Source organism: Engystomops pustulosus, chromosome 2 (assembly GCF_040894005.1).
Source record: "Engystomops pustulosus chromosome 2, aEngPut4.maternal, whole genome shotgun sequence".
Lineage (NCBI taxonomy): Eukaryota > Metazoa > Chordata > Amphibia > Anura > Leptodactylidae > Engystomops > Engystomops pustulosus.
In genome coordinates, this window is record NC_092412.1 from 250,551,705 (window position 1) to 250,574,824 (window position 23,120).

General features: G+C 43.5%; 1 protein-coding gene across 2 annotated transcripts in view; it reads right to left on the minus strand.

Moving 5' to 3' along the window:
• Positions 1 to 303: 303 nt before the first annotated feature.
• C2CD2 (C2 calcium dependent domain containing 2) overlaps positions 304 to 23,120 on the minus strand; it is a 45,400-nt gene continuing 22,583 nt past the window's right edge. The window contains exons 4-16 of one of the 2 annotated variants that reach the window (XR_011853398.1): positions 20,174 to 20,293; positions 19,455 to 19,562; positions 19,183 to 19,299; positions 18,683 to 18,800; positions 18,423 to 18,525; positions 11,684 to 11,748; positions 11,169 to 11,284; positions 10,582 to 10,762; positions 10,328 to 10,441; positions 10,112 to 10,239; positions 8,709 to 9,012; positions 5,709 to 6,035; positions 5,076 to 5,210 (exon numbers count right to left, since the gene is read on the minus strand). Coding sequence is in view for 1 of the 2 variants with exons in the window: in XM_072138822.1 (XP_071994923.1) it covers positions 4,990 to 5,210; positions 8,709 to 9,012; positions 10,112 to 10,239; positions 10,328 to 10,441; positions 10,582 to 10,762; positions 11,169 to 11,284; positions 11,684 to 11,748; positions 18,423 to 18,525; positions 18,683 to 18,800; positions 19,183 to 19,299; positions 19,455 to 19,562; positions 20,174 to 20,293 (1,695 nt within the window). In the remaining variant the exon portion in view is untranslated. Of the gene's footprint in view, positions 5,211 to 5,708; positions 6,036 to 8,708; positions 9,013 to 10,111; positions 10,240 to 10,327; positions 10,442 to 10,581; positions 10,763 to 11,168; positions 11,285 to 11,683; positions 11,749 to 18,422; positions 18,526 to 18,682; positions 18,801 to 19,182; positions 19,300 to 19,454; positions 19,563 to 20,173; positions 20,294 to 23,120 lie in introns of both variants that reach the window. The other variant, XM_072138822.1, reaches the window with a different exon arrangement.

Sequence of the window (23,120 nt, forward strand, 5' to 3'; positions counted from 1 at the left end):
GCCATTGAAATCTATGAAGGCCGCGATCTGTTTGCAAATCATGTGACCAGATCACAGCCCCCATTGCGGCCGCTTGAATGAGGCCTTAGTGTCCCTGATTTATCATGATGGATTCCGATTCTGATGCCCTTTTTGCGATTTTGCCTGTCCGTTTTCCTGTGCCCTGAGGGCACTCTAACCCTAGGGGGTCTGATCATTCCAACCATATACAGCCGTTTGTTAATTTAATAAAAGTATAACGAATAAAAATATCATAAAAACAGTCATAAATGAGCAGTAAAACACAGGACGACAAAATAGCAGTGAAGATTTTTTTCTTTTAATACAGAACATAAACAATTTATAATCTTAATAAGAGAATGAAAGTTATAACGTTATAAACCGATATAGAATAAAATTTAATAAAAAAAAAATCTTCTGCAACTCTTCAAATGTAAACTCAAGGGGAAAAAAAATGTAATCGTCCTATGTATACGGCTTTAAATATTCTATAAAGTACATTAGCATTTGCATAATCATCTCATATGGCTATTGATGCTACCGCGGCGGCGACGGCGTCTACACAGCAGGACGCTTAACCCCCTTCTTTGTCCGCCCGAGGAGTCCAGAGAGCGGCAGCAGCTGAGGGGTTAATCAGTGTTTGTTTTTTGTCTTCTTCCTGTTTCCAGAAGTTGATACCCGCTTTATATGAGTAACTTATCACCAACATCACCCTCTCCGTTCATTCACTCGCCAGTCACTACAGAATTACCACACTACCCGGTGCCGCAGGATTTGGTGCATTTTCACATTGCGGGAAAAGAAGTTAAAATTTAGGACACCCCCTCCGCCCCCCCGTGATCATCTGTGTAGAAATCAGTAAGTGTTGAGTTTATCTACAGCACACCCGCAGGGGGAAAAGAGTATTACACCATGCTCCTCCACATACAGGATACAAATACTGAGGAGACTTTTACCCATGACAACCCGCTGTGAAAGGGTTAGTCCCTTAAAGGGGATTGACTCCTACATGTGCCCTCTGATATCTCCTTTAAACAAATTCTAAGCTCATTCTGAGGCCCCTTCCACACAAAGTTGTTCTAGTTGCCCAGGGTATCCAATCAGAGCTCAGCTTTCATTTTCCCACAGTTGTTTATAAAATTAAAGCTGAACCCTGATTGGTCTCCATGGGCAACTAGAACATCTTTATCTCAGAAACTTATGATAAATCTCCCCCTATGTTCTGTAATGGCTTCTTTCTCACCGATGTGTTTTCCTAGTGCCGATTTCGTCCGATTAATGTCCTATTTTTAGCTCATTTTGTGGCTACTGCCTTCCTGTCGGGGTCTACAGGCCTCATGTTTTTATAAATTGCATTCGGGTTCATCCTTTGAGACAAGAAGCCAATGACATCATGTAATCCGGCATCCAAAGAACTGATGATACCTGTATAATTTTTGTAGAATTAAAAAAAAACTACAAAAATTGGGCGCAAAACACAACGTAAAAACGGACCTACAAGCCTGAGGGTGCGGACCTAGGAAAATAATCATTTGTGTGAAACAGGCCTCAGGGTGATGCCACACAGTCTGTTTGAAAATGCATCCGTTTTTGACCAGTTTTAATTAAGTTAATTGGTAAAACCTGTCAAAAACGGATGTGTTTTTAAAAACCGGATGTGTTTTTTAATGGACTGCTTAAAAACGGACCAAAAACAGGTTCAAAACGCCATGTGTGGCATCACCCCAAGTCTCAAGCTCCAACAACCTCTAATATTAAAGGGGTTGGCAGCGTTACCTCACGTTTTAATTTGGGGGGAGGGGGCAAGACATCTGGTAATTTACCAATATACATCTATTACATGTTCTGCTTCTGTTTCTTAATATGTAATCTAAATCCTACTGTCTTTTTACCTCATCAGACGGAGATTCCTGACCATAAAATGGCGGCAGATGGAGGGTCATGTGATCTCTATATGTCCATGATCAATCAGCCTGCCAGGACCTTGATCTTACATTCATGAATAATATCATAAGGTTCTGTCCGGCTGATTGCTCATGGTCAGATAGAGATCACATGACCATCCATCTGTAGCCATTTTCTGTACAAGAATCTCCGGCCGATTAAGGGTGATGGCACACGTGGCGTTTTTAGGCCGTAAAAAATGAATGCATTAAAAAACATAAGTTTTTAATTAAGATAGTTGGTAAAACCTGTCAAAAACGCATGCGTTTTTTACGATCTGAAAACGCATGCCTAAAAACGCCACGTGTGCCACCACCCAAAGACAGGAGGCTTCACTTTACATATCAGGAAAGTGGAACTGAACTTTTAATAGATGTATATTGGTAAATTACCTAATAATCTATCCCCACACTCACACATGCATTAAAAAAAAAACATGAGGTAAAGTGGCCAACCCCTTTAATTAAGTCTTCTCAAATGATCATTCAAGATGAGGTTCCCCTAAAAACCTGTGTGACTGCACCCTTTAAGGGAAGCTTTACCTTTAAAATGTAAGTATATTTACTTTTGCGGTCCAGTTTTCTACTTCTGCCAGAAAGTAGACACAAAAGTGAAAAAACAATGAAAATATATTGGAAAGTTTTTTCATTCACTGATCATAGCGGTCAACATTGACCCAAAGGTGGAGCGTCCCTTTAATTCACCGGGTGCGTGAAATTCCTAAGACAAGCAGCAGGCAATCGCACAAACGAGCACGTCATCAAATATACAGTTAGTTCAAAATAAGATCCTTCTGCAGCCATTTTGTGTCTACGCAGCGAGGAGGCAGCCATTTTGTAGGGGGGAAAGTGCTGTAGGCCTCTATGGTGTCACAAGTTCCTGGTAAAGGAACCAATGGCTGGTTTTATCACAGAAACGGCTCCGTCTAAAAACGGTGACTGGATTTATGGAGTGTGTGGGACTGAGGGGGGTGGTGACATGATGGGTAGGTCGTCGTGTAGCCGCCATTGTAAAGTGCAGGCAGGAGAGGCGAATGGCTGTAGGCAGTGCTTTGGTGGAGGAATGTGTGTGGGGGGGATTGCAGGGGTAGATTAGCCCAGTGTCTTTACTATAGTGGGTCCCTGACCCATCTGTAATGCCCACATAATTCTACGGACAGGCTTTATTTTTTTGGCATATTTCAATAAGTCCAGTCCCCTGAGGTCCAAACTGAGATGTTTGAGAGAAATACAATCACAAGTGGAATAAGTTATATGTGGGAACAAGCACAGAGTTTTTTTTAGGAGCCTGGCTACCCAGCTTTCCCAAAACAATCGGGACTGTTTCAATCTCATTGGTTGCTACCCATAGTAATCAATTAGATCTGATCACTTTCTTAGTCTTATATCTTATACATGCAAATCGCTTTGGGTTAATTAGACCCTATGGGATAAAATTTGTTAATCCTTGATTTTTATTTTTTTTGGGGGGGGAGGGGGTGTAGTAAAATTTTCTTTAATTTGGTATCATGCCATATTCTGGAATAATCCTGAATTTACTACCAATCCTGGTATCTAATCAGGAACATCAAGAACCAATAAGAGACCCGACAGAAATCTATAATGAATCGTGTACGTGTATACACCTCGATAATCCAGAACGTCTGGTAATCTGCCATCTATAAACTCTAGAAAATAGGGAATTATTTTAATTTTACTGTACTTAAATCCTTTCAGTCATAATAAATGCCCCTGTTGTGGCAACCTCTTCATACTATAGAAAATACTGGCCAGTGCATTACTTTTGTTTTTTAGAATAATACTCTACTCACACACAAAGCTGCATTTACTAGTCTCCTGAAAGTAGCGCTTAATGGCAGCTCATATAACAGAGATATAATTAGAGTGGTCAGGTCACATGTCTGACTACAAGGTAGAGCAAAACTGTTGTCTGTTTCCGAGAGCAACCAGTAGGATTTTGAAAGCAGCTTTGTATGTGAATGGAGGAAGGAAACAATAATTAGGACCCCCATCTACTCCGTGCCATAGTGGTGTTTTTTGATGCGAGAGGCATTTAGGGACCCCGAGAGCCTATTTTTACCTCAGCCTTCCTCATAGCAACATCCATGTCACATGTCTGACTACAAGGTGGAGCAAAACCGTTGTCTGTTTCCAAGAGCAACCAGTACAATTTTGAAAGCAGCTTTGCCTGTAGATAAAGGTCCTAATTATTGTTTCTTTCCTCTATTCACAATGTGCCAATGATGATACTGGTGTCTATTGATGTGAGAGACATTTGGGGACCCCAAGAGCCTATTTTTACCTCAGCCTTCACCATAGCAACATCCATGTTTTTCTATACTAACAAGCAAGGCCCAGTTATATTACCTTACATTAAGGGGAACTGTGGCCTGAAGATGATGTATTAAGTATATAAAGATCTCCTAAAATGTCTATTATTTACAGAATTAGTGTCCTGGGTGGTCTGATACGTCATGATAGATGCAGACATGGCACGATCAGGGATCATAGGCCTCAGAGGTAATGTGGAAAAAGCCATTAGCGGAAGATGGAGACTTCTGTCATAGAAATGCATTAAACGGCTCATAAATAACATGCACCTCCGTGACAACGCGTACATTTCGAGGTGGCCCTACAATCCACGCTGCGTGATGACCGCCATTTTCTGAAAAATAAAAGAAAAAAATATACATAACCCCCTTAGAAACCAGGAATATCACCACGGTACGAGGTAAACTGCGATCAGCGACCTCCGGGCTTGAGAACTCTTCCACGCTCAGTGCGGTTCACAAAATGGCTGCCTCTATGTTGTCATGGTATTGCTTTAGCTCATAAAGTGGCCGTCTCCATTGTGCGTTGGAGGCAGCGAAACTTAAAAGACTCCTAAAATTCTCACAGTGTTGAGCTAAAAGACAAAAAAAAAGCAGGATTTACAAGTTCATGAGGGGACAACATAGAATAGGCCTTCAGCACGGCCTCATGCCTTATGTGCCCCTCACGGGTTTGCCTCATGTGGTGTCAGGGTCGGCCATCTTGCTAGGCCAGGTTATTCATTTTCACTCTCCGGTTTATTTTTGTGTTTATTTCTGGGGAGGAACTTCTTGTTCTTGCCTAGGAGTCGGGACAAGGTTGCCCCCTTCTTGCGATGCTCCGTCGTCCGGTGATTTTCTAGGTAGGAGAGGTCGTTGTGGGACTGACTCATGCTAGGGTCTTTCTGCTGGTGCCGTCGACGGAAAAATAGCTTTGCTCCTTTGTGTAAAAGTCCACCTGCGAGAAAACGGAGGCGAGTTATGAGGGATTCACTGTCATCTGCGGAGATACATATATGGGATAAACATGGCGGCTCTACACATGGGGCACTCATACTGTGGTATTCTCTTCACCAATTGGGCTGACAATATAGTCATGTCCTAATGCAGTACACAACAAGAAGAAAAAGAAAAAGTGCTATGGGGGTGTGTCCTCACACTGCTGTGCCCTTGCATGCCCTCACACTGCTGTGCTCTCTGCATGGAGCTGCTCTAAAGCCACTGTAAAGCAGTAGAAAGCTTCTTGCCAAATACTACAGCTTTCAAGTACAACAGAGCAGATGATTGTGGAACAGCTTAATGCAGGGAGCAAAGAGCACAGCAGTGTGAGGACATTCTTTCAATATAAATTCAACCCCCACCCCCCCCCCCCCCCAAAAAAAAGGTAATTTTGGTGTGCAGCTTGGCAAAACAATATAACAAGGAGAAGAGAAGGAATGGAAATCTGTCGACTTACTGTGTGAGCAATTAATTGGAGTTGGTGAAAAGATCCTCTTAAAGGTGACAGAAGAGATGGAAAGAAAGACGATGAGAAAGAAGACAAACAGGAAAATGACCAATGAGAGATGAGTGGACAGACAACACGCAGCTTCATTTCACTATGTCTGAATCCCAGCACCATGGAGAGTTTGTTTTTTGTTTTTGTTTTTTTTGTTTTTTGCTTAAAGTTTTTTTTATGTATCAAAATGAATTTGTCCCAAATCTAAAAAAAAAAATCTTAAAAAAAAAAAAAAAGCATGCAGTTTTCAGTCTTATCTTTTGCCCCAACACTTTCCACAGCAGCCTGTAGTTGAAAAAGAAAAAAAATTGCCAATGCAAATGATAAAAAGAACTTAAGGAAGCAAATTTAAGTTTTTGACCCATTAAAGGGAATGTACGACTTCCAAATCCCCCCTGCAAGTAAACGCAGCATTGTGTCGGGCATCTCATCAGCTTTCCAGAAATATCTTTCCAGTTTCCCTGAGATCTGTTGTTTTAGAGAAAATAACTTTTTTATTATGTAAATTAGTTCCTCGGTGCACTGGGGGCGGGGCTGCACATGCAGGTGTACAGAATTTCTTCTTTCTAAGATGCCCATAGTTACATAGCGTCGTCCTGTACATACAGATTGACTCCTACCATAGAAATAGGTTAAAGAAAGGACAAAAAAAATGGTTGTGCACTAAAAGACACGGCCCCGCCTTCAGTGCACTGAGAACTTAATTTGCATACATTTACATTTTCTCTAAAATAACTAAAGGGCTGGGAAACAGGGAAAATAAAAATAGAAAGCTTATTGAGGGTCCTACATATCACATTTTGTACTTTTAGGTTAATTTGGAAAAAGGATAGTCGGAAGTCGGGATTGGGCATGTGAAGACACACGTGGCGTTTTTAGGCCGTTTTTAGTTAGTGCTTTTTCAGATCGTAAAAAAAAAAACGCATGCGTTTTTGTCAGTTTTTCCATTTTTAATTGCGCAAATTCAGAAAAACTGACAAAAACGCATGCGTTTTAAAAAAACGGATGCGTTTTTTACGATCTGAAAACGCACTAACTAAAAACGGCCTAAAAACGCCACGTGTGTCTTCACCCTTAGACTCTTACATCATGTTGAAATACTGGAGCTGTACCGACCACCTTATCATGAAGATGATGGACAGACAAGACAACCAGAACCTCCTCTTTAGGTTCTCTTAATTTCAATGCTCCGGGCATTGGTAAGTGGATGGGTCTGAAACACGTCCCTTACTGGTAAGAGCTCACAGGTCTAATAAGTTATGGACTACTAGATGATACCATTTGATGTGGGGAGAAACCTTGGTGACCACTTGTTATCTCCCCATGGTCCTGCCATGGCTATAATGATGAAGGTCATCAAGACTAACCAATGGGCCACATGGATTAGCACTGGGTTAGGTTTCAGGCGTGGGTCCGGTCCAGTAGTCCATGTGGTGGAAGCCTTGATTATACCTCATTCATATGAAAGACCTATTGAACCTTCACCCACCATTGAGAAGCACACGATCTACAGATGTAGACCATCAGAGGTCCTCTCTAACCTAATCCCCTAATTATAGAAGGGGCACAATGCTACATGCAGGCCCATGATGGGAACCTTATTAAAGGGGTTAGTGTAAGCAGCCCTTCCAAGTCATGCTGATGCCCAGGTTAGTACATAACAGCCCCAGCCCTTGCTCTTCCATCACCGTGTTAGTCTTGATAGCTGTGCTCCTTGATAAAGACGACAAGATTACCTGATAATTACATCATTTCAGGAGAGGCTGAAAAAGCCAAAATGTAATATTTTTGGGTGTCAATAAAGTTTATAGGAGTCAAGACTTGGAGACGTAATGAGACTTCACGAGATGCAAAATATGATGAGCCAATGACCATGAAGGTGGCCCCTATGTTAGCAGGACCTCATCTTTACTCATGGACATCACACATAGATTGCCCTTGTAACCTACATTGGCTCCATAAATTGAGCAGAACCTTCGACAGTGTAGACTTAGGTCCTTCAACACTAGAAGTCATACGTATAGACCGAGATCTGCTGCAAGGGATGGCCTTCTAGATGGACCACAGGTAGGACACAAGGTTGATTATTTGCTGGCATGTTCCATCATTAAACATGGGCTCCAACTGGAATTTTCTTAATTAATGTCCTCATTTACCCCTTTGTACCATCTCTCCACTCCCCGTTGACCAACCTTGACCCGGTCTACAAAGAACACATAGTAGATGATGCTTTCCATGATGTATCTCCACAATAATTCAGGCCTGAAGCTCCTGGGTGAAGTCTGCCTTTTGTCTTGGAGGCCAGGAACATTTAGGTAATTTGGGCTACAGTTCCTAAATGAAATTACAACCACTGGGTCCCTTATTGGCTTGATCCACAGTACTCTATGGTCAATGTGCATCCTCCTCTGCCTTCCTCAAATTAGAATGATCCTAAATATCTTATATTGCAGAGAACATCTTAAAGGGTATTAGTCATGCAACAACTGCAGCCAATGTTATGTGCATTTTGGGGAAGGGGGTGTTTCCTCACACTGCTGTGTTCTTATTTCTGTGCACTGAACTGTGCCATAGCCGCTCCTCTCTGCTGTAGTAGGCTTCTTGTTGAATACTAAAGCAGTCACTTAGAGCAGAGGGGAAAGTCTGTGAAACAGCTCAAAGCAAAGAGCTAAGCGCAAAGCAGTGTGAGGACATGCCCGTTTACATTAGGTAAAAAATAACCAAACCCACAAAAGTTGTCAATTTTGTCCCAAACCTGCACTTATGCAAAATGTTGACATAGATTTTAAGTCTTCTTCCCACACTGATTACTTATTCCCAGGCGCCCAGTTACCAGCTCATTTACTGAGTAATAATGAGATGCAAATGTATGCAAATGAGAAGCCTGAGATTATGGGTAATTAGTATCACATGACTCTATGTAATTAGTGACTAGCGCGGAGGGCACCGGGCACACACCTTTCGACTTCCTGATGCTCCCGGTCTCGGACATGCTCAGGTTACTGACTGACACCAGTTCAGAGTCCGGGTCCAGTCCATTCCCATTCCACTCTCCGGACTGGCTGCCCTGCTCCCAGGCGTCGTGCAGATAGTCATCGGAGCCCATGGCTGGCACGGTGGTGGTGGTAGATGCCAGCAGTAGACCTTTATCACTGGCGGCAATGTCATCGAAGGTGAAGGCCGAGTTATTTTCTATGGTGCTGTCCATGGAGGCCGCGTAGTTCAGCATGAGGGAAGCTTCGTCGTCCTGTGTGAGCACCGTCTGTGGAGACGCAACAAAAACAAAGTTTGAGACAGTATCCAAATTTGCCCAATCCGGGCCTGCTTACATTGTGGTGGGTGCCCGCAGGAAGATCCCAGTTACATGGGTCCAGGAGGATACTGAAAAGCAGCAGCGCTCCATTGTAACCCTGCTAGATCCAAGACAGAGTGTCGAAACGTTGCATGCATTTCTGTTGTATAAAGAGAACATCTCACAGAGTGCTGCTGCCTTATCCTCAATTGTGGAGACACAAGGGCACAAAGCTCTGCTTAAAGCAGCAGGACTGTATATATGGATTTATATTCCAGGATTGCAGCTTCTCCAAATGCACTGGGGGATTGTCCTCACTCCTGTGTTCTGTACTCTCTGCATCCAGGTATTGTCCCAGGAGAGATGTGTAGTCACACCTTTGTGTTTGTTTTTAATAGCAGCAAGACTATGATATATGGATTTATATTCCAGAGATGCTCCACGGCCCCTTAATTCTGCTCTGAGTTACATTTGTAAGATTCAACCTGAACCCTGCTGTGGAATTTATTCAGAGTAGAGGAAGGCGTGGCTTTAGAGCAGCTCGATGCACAGATCTAAAAGCACAGCAGTGTGAGGAACCACTTGGAGAAGCTACAATCCTGGAATATAAATCCATATTTCACAGTCCTGCTGCTACTAACAACATATAACAGGTCTGACTACTCATCTGTCCAGGGACAATACATAACACTGACTGCAGTTTTATAATAATCTTTATATAGTGCCATCAAATTCTGTAGCGCTTTACAAATCGACACGGTCAAAACTGTTGTTGACAGACGCCAAAAAAAAAAAAAAGGGTGTTTTTCACAACAAGCAGCCACTTCACTACTTACGTGGGAGACCACCACATAATAATAATCTTTATTTATATAGCGCCATCAAATTCCGTAGCGCTTTACAAATAGAGTACCCAGCTATACAATAGACTACCTCCCTATATTACACCAACGTGATTAGGTCTCCTTGATAATGATGATACCTGAGCCCTCCATGTGATATCCATAGGGGTGAGTGAGGCTGACCCTCAGGACAACCCATGGGTGCAGAAGCCCCCCCAGAGTCTCACCTTTGAGATTCCTGATATAATGATGGTGCTCTTCTTCCGAGGAGACTTTAGGGACTGCCTAGAAGACTCTCTCAGCTGTCTGATGGCAACTTCTGCAACCGGGTCAGAACCATTCAGCATTAAGAGTTCTGGTTCCAAAACGGAAAAAAAATGACGGTAAGAGAAAAAAAAAAGTAAACATTTTGGAAAACGGAGATGAGATTGTGAATGTTTTACCTGTGTCTGAAGAGGACAGCGCCTTGCTGACCACACCGGTTTGGGAAGGGATGGCTTGTACGGAGAAGTCCCTCTCAATCACTTTGATCTTAGGGGGAGTGCTTGAGGGGGAATCTGGAGGGATAAAGGGGACGCCACTATGTAAAACCAGGAATATAAGACTCTGCGGTGTAGCTCAGGTTGTTTGGATCGGTTGAACAAGCCCTCCACCGAGCTCCGCACAGGACCCATCCCAGATCTGAGGGACCCATTACCTGATGTTTTATCACTGCATCCGGCAGCCGGACTTTTTCCCTCCATCCGCGGCTTTGACGTGACTGAGGTAACGGTGGTGACTACGGTCCCACAAGGCATCACCGTCCGATCCTTCTCCACCTTCTTTGCAGGAACCGGGACCGACCAGGATTTCAATTCGTTTGGCTCCACGAACAAGAACTAAAATCAATTATATGGATCAGATATCACCAACGTGTCACTAGGGCAAAGTATTGATTTAAAGGGGAAGTCCATTTTTATTAAAAAAAAAAATGCTCAAAATTTTTTTAAATTGTACTCTGCTTCAAGTGCTTGTGGTGCTCTGCGACGCCACATCCAATAGGGGGCCCAGTAGCTGCTGAGCACCATTCCACGACATAAGGATGAACTGAAATACCAAGCGCAGCCACTGTACAATGTACGGCGCTGTGCTTGGTGAGCAGCGAAAAGCTTGCAGCACTCATGCCAATACTATTAAACAGTTAATTGGGCGATATGCAGAATGTAGGACCCCCATAAGGATAAATTCAATAAATAAATTCAGAAATATCCCTTTAAATTCTGCTCTGTTTTCCTAGGTACCTACCTGAGCACTGATAGACCCAGACAAGGAGCTGGTAGGGGTTAGTGAATAGTTCTGCCTTCCTGAGGGGTTCTTCCTGAATAGATCCAAAGGTACAGTAGCGCTGGCCAATGGGGGATCTAAAAATAAGGCTATAAATAAGGATAAGTATATAAAGACACCTCACTCCTTTAAGGGCGGCGCATCCCTTACCACCGACCACCTGTGAGACCTAAAACAAATCCAAATATAATGGACAAATACCCCTGAGATGCTATACTGTTCTGGTGGCCTAAAACACCTCATTATCAATGTCTGATGCCATCACCACAGACCACCAGGAGAGTCGGGTGATGGGTCGTCCTAAAATCCTGGTCACACATTCCAGACATCGCTGGTGGTAATAGATGAGGGATGGGGTTTAGGCCTCCAGGAACAGCGTGGCATCTCAATGGTATTTGTTCATTATTTTTGGATTTTTTGCCCATGGTTTCGGTGACCTCTAATGATCCTGGATGGTCGTAGGGGGCTGTACTTACTCTCCTCAGGTTTCCCGGATTCGCAGATCTCCAGCTGCAGCTCCTGGGATTTAGCATTCAGTTCACTGCAAGAAGAGAAGGGAAACGAATGAGGCGATAACCAATGTATGTAATCATTCTACTAGTACTGCACTAATACTCACACGTACTAACTAGTATAGACTAGCAATTATCCTACTACATCCACAAGGGGGTACGAGTATATGGGACGTGTGTTACCATATTTATCTCTCTCAGGGTCCATAAGTATAAAAGGTCTGCTGGGTTATATGGGCACTAATGAGTTAAATGGGTACTGACAGATGGCATTACTATAGGGGCATATCATGGATAATGATATAGATGGGTCTGTTGTATGGACTTTAGAAGGGTAGACACTTATCTGAATGTAACTGGCACTATTATAAGGGCATTGCAGCGTAGTTGGCCCTGTTATATGGGCACTGTGGTGTAGCTGATCTAAAACTCCTTCCATTTATGGATTATTGGAGGCAGCTGTGCTCTTAGGAACCTTGAGTGCTGCAGAAATTCTTTGGTAACCTTGGCCTGATTGGTGCCTTGCCACAATTCTGTCTCTGAGCTCCTTGGGCAGTTCCTTAGACCTCGTGATTCTCATGTTCTGTGAGCCGTGAGGTCTTATATAGACAGGAGTGTGCCTTTCCTGATCAAGTCCAATCAATCAGTTTAAGGATACGTAAAAGCACACGAATGTGAAAGAACACGGCCGGGTGCTGGGGAAGTGGAGGGATGAGCACTGCTCACCTCTCCCCTCTCAATAGCGATGCATGGCACCAGGCCGTAAACACAGGAAAAGATGCTACTATTATATGGGTACTGGTAGTGTCGTTACTTCATCTGTATATTGTCTATCCTTGATTTTCCCACAATCCCTCTATAATCCTATATGACTTGTCACACACGAGGCAGGCAGCTAATGAGTCCATGTGTATCAGAAGGTCCACACAATGGACGGTGCGACCGCCTCATGTCCTGTACAATACGTCCCCCCAGAGACCGCTCTCCAGGTATAATGAAAAGAGGACACAGCTGCCGAGTCTTAATGAAAGACTGGAAATCCCAGTAACGCGATCGCGCTGGGAACAATACGGCTATTGTCTCCGGGACACGCTAATATACCGCATATAACCGGAGTATAGCGCTATGATAGAAGAGCACTGCCAGATGGGTCACCCCTTCAGCATCACAGAGACATGATCCAGCAGAGAAGCTCTATGTCAGGGGATCTCTGAAATACTCTGTGCTGCTGGAGGACCCTGCTGCTTCCACTATGTAACGTATGTAATGACCATACACTTGTCTACATTTACCCAATTACATCATGACACTTATCCCCTGTAGTATCATTACATAAGTGGACAACACTTTCCTGAAACACTCTGTGCTGCTAAGGACCCATCCGCTTTCTCTGTGCAACACTCAGCTCATTACCCACATCTTGCCACAACCCCCGGATCTGCGTTTACGCCACAGAAGTCGACATGTCGCCTACATAAGCACACACTTATCCTGAAATACTCTGTGCTGCAGGGGCAATGTGCAACACTCAGTCTCTGACCTCCCACCTGGCCCCATTCTCCACCTCGTATCTTAAGATAACCTAGTCTTCACTATCATCTAGTTTTTTTGCAAAGAATGTGGGCACTAAAATAGAAACTGTCTCAGATTGTTAACAAGAATTCCTAAACAATCTGTTAACAAAATGTAAACAATTTGTTAACGAAACCCAATTTGTAAGCAACGTGTCAACAAACCCAATCTGAAAACAACCTGTTGACACAGACCCAATCTGTAAACACTTTGTTACACAAACCCAATCTGTAAACAATTTGTAAACAAATTGTAAACAACCTGTTAACAAAAACAATTTAATTCAATTTGCTTGTCTCGATATAATATTCAATTACAATAGTTGAAGACTAATGTTTAAGACTTTTAAAAACATGCATAAAAAAATAGCGATTATGTAGACAAAAGACGCAATTATACATAGAAAAAGAAGTAAAACATGAAATCCTTTTTTAAGGTACTTTCATAAAGTTCCCAAAAGGTAAAGAAAAAAAAAAGGTTCGCAGATATTTGATAGATGAAATCTATATTTGTTGATTAACATATATGTGTTGAGGTTTACGACCAAGGGGTAAGTATTCCAGGAGGTTTGTGTTTTCAGGTCATAGGGCCCTATGCCTGTAATACACGTTTTTGTATATAAAAAAAAATAAAATGAAAATTAAAAATAAAAATAAAAAATAGACAATAAAATTTGTTTCTTTGAGCAGCTTTCAATCTTTTACGACAATTGTAGCCTTCATGTGGTCCCTTTATGGTTTGTAATATGCGACTGTTTGTTATATTATTTGGCACTCACGGTTAGTTGATGTTCAGCTGGGCTGATGTTGGTGTTTCTTAGCGGGACTGTGTTGCCTTTTTCCGCGGGTTCCGATCACCAGCTATGTGTATTTCGCCGCTTTGTCGTCCCAGGGGACGTTATGTAGAGTGTCTCTGGGCTGTGCAAGCTGGATGCGTTCTTTGTTCTGTAGTGGCGTTCAGAGCGCTGTTGAAGGCGCCTTTGGCCGGCTTGTGGATCGTGGGTTTTCACCTCCCGCAGCCCAAACTAGCTGATCTTGATATCATGTGTTGTCAGCTTTTGTAGTACACACGGCGTTGAAGCTCCGGAGCAAGGTTGTGTTGTACTTTCAAATAAACAGTCCACCAATGTGAATCATAGATGTTGTAAGGTATGAAGCTGCTCAATGCTTATGACATATGCTAGACGCGTTTCGAAGCGTGAAGCTTCTTCTTCAGTAGCTTTAAAAAATGTGTGGGACTAAGGCTGCATGCACACTGCCGTGAGCCCGCCGCACCGTAGCACGGCGGGCACACGGCAGCGCGGGGAGAGGAGGAGGAGGTGAGCGCAACTCACCCCCGCCCCTCTCCATAGCGATGTATGGCCGCGGCGCCGTAATACGGGGAAAGATAGGACATGTCCTATCTTTTCCCGGGCTACGGAGCGGTACGGTGCCGCACGTGTGCTGCACCCTACCGCTCCCGTAGGGCGCCGCGAGCCCATAGAAGTGTATGGGGGACGTGTATCGGCCGTATATACGTCGGCCGTATATACGTCCCCCATACTGTAGTGTGAATGCAGCCTAAGGCTACATTCACACGGACGTATAAAAACGGCCGTATACGTACCGTTTTTTTACGGGTTACATACAGCCACATTCATTTCAATGGACAATACGTCCAACCATTTATATTGCCGTTTTTGACACTGGAGTGTACGGACCGTATACTGGCCGTATAAAAATATAGAGCATGTCCTATTTTCTCCCGTATTTCAGTTCTGTATGCCCTAAAAGTCTATGGGCATGTATAAAATACGGGTTAAATACGTGCTGCATACGGATGAAAAACGTCACGTATTTATACAGAAATACAGCCTGTAGATACAGGACTGGAGAAATACATGTCCGTGTGAATGCAGCCTTAGGGTGAAGACACACATGGCGTTTTTGGGCCGTTTTTACTAAGTGCGTTTTCAGATCGTTAAAAACGCATGCGTTAAAAAACGCATCCGTTTTTTTAAAACGCATGCGTTTTTTGAAAACGCATGTGTTTTTGTCCATTTTTCCGAAATTGCGCAATGAAAAACGGACAAAAACGCATGCGTTTTTAAAAAACGCATGCGTTTTTTAACGCATGCGTTTTTAACGATCTGAAAACGCACTTAGTAAAAACGGCCCGAAAACGACCCAAAAACGCCATGTGTGTCTTCACCCTTACAAGATCGATCTCCTACAAATCAGCACATTTTTCCTGAAATACTCTGTGCTGCTCACTTCACCATAATCTCACTAGTCTGTGACCTCCAACTTGTTTCTATTCCTCCGCTCCCCACATGAAACTACCCCCTGGTTCTCACTATCATTTAAAAACTCAGGCGTTTTCAAAACAACGGTCAGTTTTTGAGCGTTTACCATGTATTTGGCTGTTACAACCTGTTTATTTATTAAGATAATTTGGAAAAACTGACAAAAACGGTCAAAAACGAATGCGTTTTTAAACTGACTCTAAACGCATGCTTATAAACGGACCAAAAACGCCATGTGGTGGCATCCCCCTTAGGCTACATTCACACGGACGTATGAAAGTGGCCGTATCCGTACCGTTTTTTTTTTACGGGTTACATACGACCACATTCATTTAAATGGACAATACGTCCAACCATTTATATTGCCGTTTTTGACACTGTAGCACACCGTACCGTATACTAGCCGTATAAAAATATAGAGCATGTCCTATTTTCTCCCGTATTTCAGTTCTGTATGCCCTAGAAGTCTATGGGGGACGTATAAAATACGGGTTACATACGTGCTGCATACGGATGAAAAACGTCAAGTATATACAGGCTCATACGGCCCGTAAATACGGGACTGGAGAAATCTTATGGTCGTGTGAATGTAGCCTAAGGGCATGTGCATGCGTTTTTTACGATCTGAAAACGCACTTAGTAAAAACGGCCTAAAAACGTCACGTGTGTCTTCACCCTAAGGGTGAAGACACACGTGGCGTTTTTGGGCCGTTTTTACTAAGTGCGTTTTCACATCGTTAAAAACGCATGCGTTAAAAAACGCATCCGTTTTTTTAAACATTTTTTGTCCATTTTTCCGAAATTGTGCAATTAAGGTGAAGACACACGTGGCGTTTTTGGGCCGTTTTTACGAAGTGCGTTTTCAGATTGTTAAAAAACGCATGCACTTTTGTCCATTTTTCCGAAATTGCGCACTGAAAAACGGACAAAAACACATGCGTTTTCAAAAAACGCATGCGTTTTTAAAAAACGGATGCGTTTTTTAACGCATGCGTTTTTAACGATCTGAAAACGCACTTAGTAAAAACGGCCCAAAAACGCCATGTGTGTCTTCACCCTTAGGAAGGATTAAAGTCATCCCTTCATTTTACCTCAGGTATAGTTTAGGCGGGAAAAAATTTTCCCTCCTAAACTTGTTGCCATCCTGGTATAGCTCTGCCAGAGCGGTAACAGGTTTTGATTGGGTACAGCCATTAGCCAGTGGTCAGCTGTCACGGGGGAAGATCAGCTCTAGCACCAGGTGACAGCGAGCTATTGGCTAGCATTTGTGGTCACATGGTCAGGAATGTTAAATAAATTTGCTGTATATTTCCTCAAGAACTCCGGATCGTCAGAAACGCCTTTGCTTGAGCTTATGGGTGAAATAGCTCCTGAAATACTCTGTGCTGCTTTAGATGATCGGAAATAGCGATGGGTACAAACTGGATAAGAAATAGAAGTCCTTGACTACAATGAGGTCCTCAGAAGGACGGGAAGTGCCTGTCACTGGAATGTCAGCAATGTGACGGTCTATCGGTAGAAGAAGGCGGCCATTGTCTGCGGAGACGTCCTCCACGCCTCGCCCTGTAGTCATTCACAGCTACTTGGGTGCTGTATATATAACTGGGAATGGCGCACAAAGTGTTAAAACTGGTGGCTTAACCCTTCGATTTTTAGATTGAACAGGTACTGACCAAAAACAGCTGAGGGTTTGTTACAGATGTAACCTAAAGACATCAGCAGCGGCACAAACCTCTTTCTAGACCTGAGCATCTGTTACAATGTATCAGTGCAAGTAAAATGTTCCTGGATACAACTGCACCAAAACATCAGCTGTGAGAAGTAGAAGGTCAAGTTTTTAGCCTTCTGTTATGCTTAAATGTAAACTGGATTAGGAAAATCTTGGAATCAACCCGCCCCCCCACCACCACCCAAAACAGACACTTAGAGGGGCCCGGCTTTCACATCAGGGACTGTTAGGAAAATTCCATGAATCCAGGCAGGAGAGTTTGACGTAAATGTTTATAAACCTGAATGGATGTGTTCTACATTTTTCGGATTCCTGCGATGTCGTCACCGTTCCCAGACACTGTATACATCCCTGTGATATCATTCATTTACATGTATGGCAGTGTAGCCATGAGGAGGGGCAGGGAGATTCCTGATCTTTCTATCAATTACTTCCCACTGCCGGGCTGATAACTGAGAGCAATAGACTAACACAGATTCCATTCATTTCTATGGGACCAGTCACCGGGCTCAATAACAGAAATAAAAGTCACATTGAGTTTGTATATCTCCTTCATTAAAATTCTACCACTGTTAGTTTACTGCTTCCATGCTAACTTATGTATCTCCATGGTAACAGACTACAAACATTGTGCAGTCAGATCGTGCAGTCGTATTCCTTTCTACATGTCCCCAACTTTCTGCTAATATTCTAGCTGTATGAGAGGAACAGGTAAGGGGCAGTCGAAAGAGAGTATAATTATAGCATCAGACTACAACAGGGTTCGTTTGTAGTCTGTTACCATGGAGACATATCAACATGCATAGGACCTGTAAAAATCTTAAGCAAAGTAGCTTCGTTTTAGATGCAATGAGACATTAAAATTTTTGTGGTGGCGTTACACTTTAACCATATAATAGACGAGTGTTGAAGTACATCCACAGTTCTGCTGGTAAAGCTATGAAACAGAAGGCTCAGGATGAACATTGATATCATACCTTTAAGGGTAAATAGAGACCTTGTAGTATGGCCATGAACCTGTAGCTTCTCATTGATGGCCATGAACCTGTAGCTTCTCACCGATAGCATAGAGAATGAAGCCATTGCTATGGGAGAACCCTAACCCCCTGTATACTTACAATACAAACTCGTCCTCCCAGCTGGGGCTGACGCTCTGCTGTATGGCCGCAGTGGTGAACCTCTGGACTGGGTCGTTGAGCTGAACGTAGCACACTACCATCTCTGCAGGAAGATCGGGGACAGAGTATTAAGTCCATAGACTTAAAGGAATAATCTATGCAATAAGTGAAGGGCTCTGCGGGGGCGGAGCATGACATAACTGTACTGGTTTTGTCCAAGCAATGTGATATAAGGGGGAAAAAAAAAAATTAAAAATTACCTGAGGTGTTGACCTCTCCGTTCAGCACTGCTTTGATATTACGCACTTGAAGTTTCAGCTCATGAACTCGCGGGGGTTTGGGTGGACAGATTAATGGAGAGTGGACGCCAGGGATGTTCTGGAAGTGGACAGAGGAGAATATTATTGGGTGGGGGTCCCATGACACTGGAGTAGAGAAGAGAATACTGGAAACTCTCATAAGAGACAATGGTAGTTCTGTTTAGTAAAGCTAGTCCCGCCCCCGCTTAGCCTGCCCCTGCAGAGCCAGTTCAACTTGTCTGTAATGGTTTAGGCTTGATTTAGGCCTCTATATGCAAAATATCTCTTGCACTATGGCCCATTTCTCCGGTACCTCATACTCCTACCTCTGCTTAGCCCCGCCCATGCAGAACGTGTACAGCTTTTCTGTAATGGTTCAGGCTGCCCCCTGCTGGAAGGACAGCTTGATGTAGGTCCTACATTTAGACTATGTCTTGTACAATGGCCCAATTTTCCTGTACCTGATACTCCTTCACATCTGTTGGCGTGCTGCTCAGGTCCACCTGAGGTCGTACACAGCCCATGAGGTTCTTCAGTATGTCCTCCAGGGTTTCCTTAATTGCATTTGCTCCGGGCATCTGCAGACAGGACACATTGATCAGAGGAAGACAAAACCTATGGACATGAGAGTTTATATTTCCCCAGAATTCCATAGATTTATTGATCTGGGTTTAGCCATTGGGGGGAAACAGTCAGCACGGAGGAGATAAAACAACACAACTTACTGACTGACCTCCAGCTTAGTTTTTGGTTGAACCTGAAGATCGAGATCACAGAAGTTTCCCATGGACCAGGTGACCAGGACGTCTTTTCCGTTTCCTTCTTTTACCCGGAGCTCCAGCTGAAAGAGAAGATGAAGCTCCCGTATTCATATCTCTCAAGATTTCTGCTTGATGTCAAGGAATGGAAATATTACTCTTAAAGACACTGGGATTATGTTCAATTGACACTATGGGGCAGATTTACTTACCCGGTCCATTCGCGATCCAGTGGCGCGTTCTCTGTGGTGGATTCGGGTCCGGCCGGGATTTATTAAGGTAGTTCCTCAGACGTCCACCAGGTGGCGCTGCTGCGCTGAAGGGCATCGGAACGCACTCAATTTCACCAGCCTATTCCTAATGAAGGTAAGTGCAAGCTCTGCGACACTTTTCTTTTTTTAAATGTGGCGGTTTTTCCGAATCCGTCCGGTTTTCGTTCGGCAACCCCCCCTCCCCCCCGATTTCCGTTGCGTGCATGCCAGCACCGATGCGCCACAATCTGATGGCGTGCGCCAAAATCCCGGGGCAATACAGGGAAAATCTACGCAAAACGGCAATATTCGGGTAACGCGTCGGGAAACCGGGAATCGGCCCTTAGTAAATGACCCCCAAGGTTTCTTAAAGGGGATGTCTCTTGAAGGCAAAATAATCTGTATCACAGCATATTAAAGGGGTTGTCCCATGACGTACTCACGTTTATGTGTAGCGGGGTGATGCGCACGCTGTACACCTGACATCCTGAGTTGGCGGGAAGAGTCCGGGTGACCCGCACTGCAAACTGTAGACTGTCACCCACCACGCTGCAGGATACAACCTAAAGATAAACCATAGAATGTAGAATTCTGGGATATCCTCACAGCCTGGTCATTACTTACACTGCCCGACATATAAGAACATTCTATTTCTTGAATAGATAAATGAAGCCTACCTACAGCCACCACATGGGGGAGCTCTCACTGACATTTATATTGGCTATATGAATACATACACAGATAGCTCCACCTATTGGAGGGGGGGGGGGGGTTATTTTATTAGGTGCATATGTCTTCCCATTAAAAACATGAATCCCCCTTTCAGCAGGTGATCAATTTCACAGCCAGGTTCTGCAGGGGTTGTCCTTTCTTGATTTTCATGGGCGGGGTTACAGCTTGTTGCATATAGTGACCCTTGTGTAACCATGTTTTAGAGCAAAACTTCAGCTCTCCAGTCTAGGTGTGTATATAGATAAGCAGGGGCCCCCCATAACATACTGCGGTCCTTCTCGTTCTTCCATGGTCATATTACTGTGAGAAGGGTGGCCCCTTTCAGTTGGTTTCTTCCTTGTTTACTGCATGTGCTATGGCTCATACCACTCATTGTGAAAAGGGGGAGTTGGGTTCTCCTCTCTGTGCCCCTGTAACAGCGGTCCCCGGGTTATTCCATCCAGCCCGGGGGTCCCTATATACAGACAGGGAGACTGCCTGTCCATCTGTGTATTCCCCTGACAGCTACTTGTGGACAGATGTTGGGATCTCGCCGCTGACGGATGAGGTTTATAAAACTCACAGAGGTCGTGAGAATTATTTTTTAGACAGCAGTGAATATACACAAATATATTTATTAGGAAAGTAAAACGGAAAATCCGACATTTTTGACCTTGGATCTTGGCTCGGAATATACCATTCCTATCTGCACCCCTTACATCAAAACCACCCCTATCAGCAAATATGGTTTAACCCATGCTGTCCGGTCCGGGAATAGAACTTGAGAATGACAGTTAAGACTGACACAAATTCACGAAATTTTAGAATGAAGAAAGTTTGAGTCTGGAAAGTTTGTGAACCCTGAAGGGAACAGATACAGGCGGAGGTTAGAAGGGTAACAATTGTAGTCACGTTTAATTACATGGATGATAATCCAATTAAATTATACGTTAATAATCACAGTATGATAATTACCAGCATTCATCGACTGCGAGTGTCAGCCAATTCATTCTGGCCGCATCTCGGAGGGGGTCACATACTTTTGCATTTGCATTTTTAAAGGGATTTTCCAGGCTGAAAATCTTGATGACTATGCACACTCCCTTTAAGTAACTGATACATTTGATACAAATTATCCTGTAAAGTAATCAGCGCCCCCCCCCATCGCTTAGGATGTCGCTCTGTGATCCAGGATTTCCTGGCAGCGGATTCTTGGCAGCGGTTGCCGAGTCTATAATAACATATGTGTGAATCTGCATGGAAAATAAATCTATAGGGCACAGGGCCCATGTGCCCCGAAAATGGGACGATCGGATAATCACACAATTATACTATACTATCATACAAAGCTGCAGTTAATGTTTGGTATTGTACTTCGAGAGATGTGTAATCTGTATGTTGTTAGTAGCAGCAGAACTGTGAAATATGGATTTATATTTCAGGATTGTACTATTGCGGTGTCCTCACACAGCTGTGCTCCGTGCTCTCAGCAGCCAGTGTTATGTATTGTCCCTGGAGAGATGTGTAAGCAGACCTTTTTGTATGTTGTTAGTAGCAGCAGGACTGTGATATATGGATTTATATTCCAGGATTGTACTATTGTTATCTCCTCGCACTGCTGTCCTCTTTGCTCTCTGCAGCCAGTGTTTAGTATTGTCCCTGGAGAGATGTGTAATCAGACCTTTTTGTATGTTGTTAGTAACAGCAGAACTGTGAAATATGGATTTATATTACAGGTTTGTATCTTCTCGAAAAGCACTGGAAGAGTGTCCTCACACTGCTGTGCCCTCTACAGCCAGTGTTATGCATTATCCATGGAAAGATGTGTAATTATATATTTGGGAATTCCCCCTCTGCTTTATGTGACTGCTCAGGTATGCAATCAAAAACTTGCTACAGCTTTCACCATGATAGGAGTGTCTGTGCAGTGCACAGAGCACAGCAGTGTATTACCGAACTGGGGTGGTACCCTACTTGTCACTCCACCTGGGTAATAGGGGCACATGTAAATCGATAAATTTGGGGAAGCTACAATCCTGGAATATAAATCCATATGTCACAGACCAGCTGCTACTAAGATCACACACAAAGGTCTGATTACTTATCTCTCCAGGGAAAATACATAATCGTGGCTGCAGAGAGCACAGAGCACAGCAGTGTGAGGACATGCCCCCAGTACAATCCGTGAATATAAATCCATATACAGTATCACAGTTTTGCTGCTAACAACATACAAAGGTCTGATTACACATTTCTCCTGGGACAATACACAACACTGGCTGCAGAGAGCACAGAGCACAGCAGTGTGAGGACATGCCTCCAGTACAATCTGTGAATATAAATCCATATATCACAGTCCTGCTGCTACTAACAGCATACACAAAGTTCTGATTACACATCTCTCCAGGGGCAATACATAACAGTGGCTGCAGAGAACACAGAGCACAGCAGTGTGAAGACATAACAATAGTACAATCTTGAAATATAAATCCATATTTCTCAGTTCAGCTGCTACTAAGAGCATACACAAAGGTTTGATTACTTATCTCTTCTACGGAAAATACATAATAGTGGTTGGAGAGAGCACAGAGCACAGCAGTGTGAGGACATGCCCCCTGTACAATCCATATATATATAAATATATAAAATTTCACAGTCCTGCTGCTACTAACAACATAC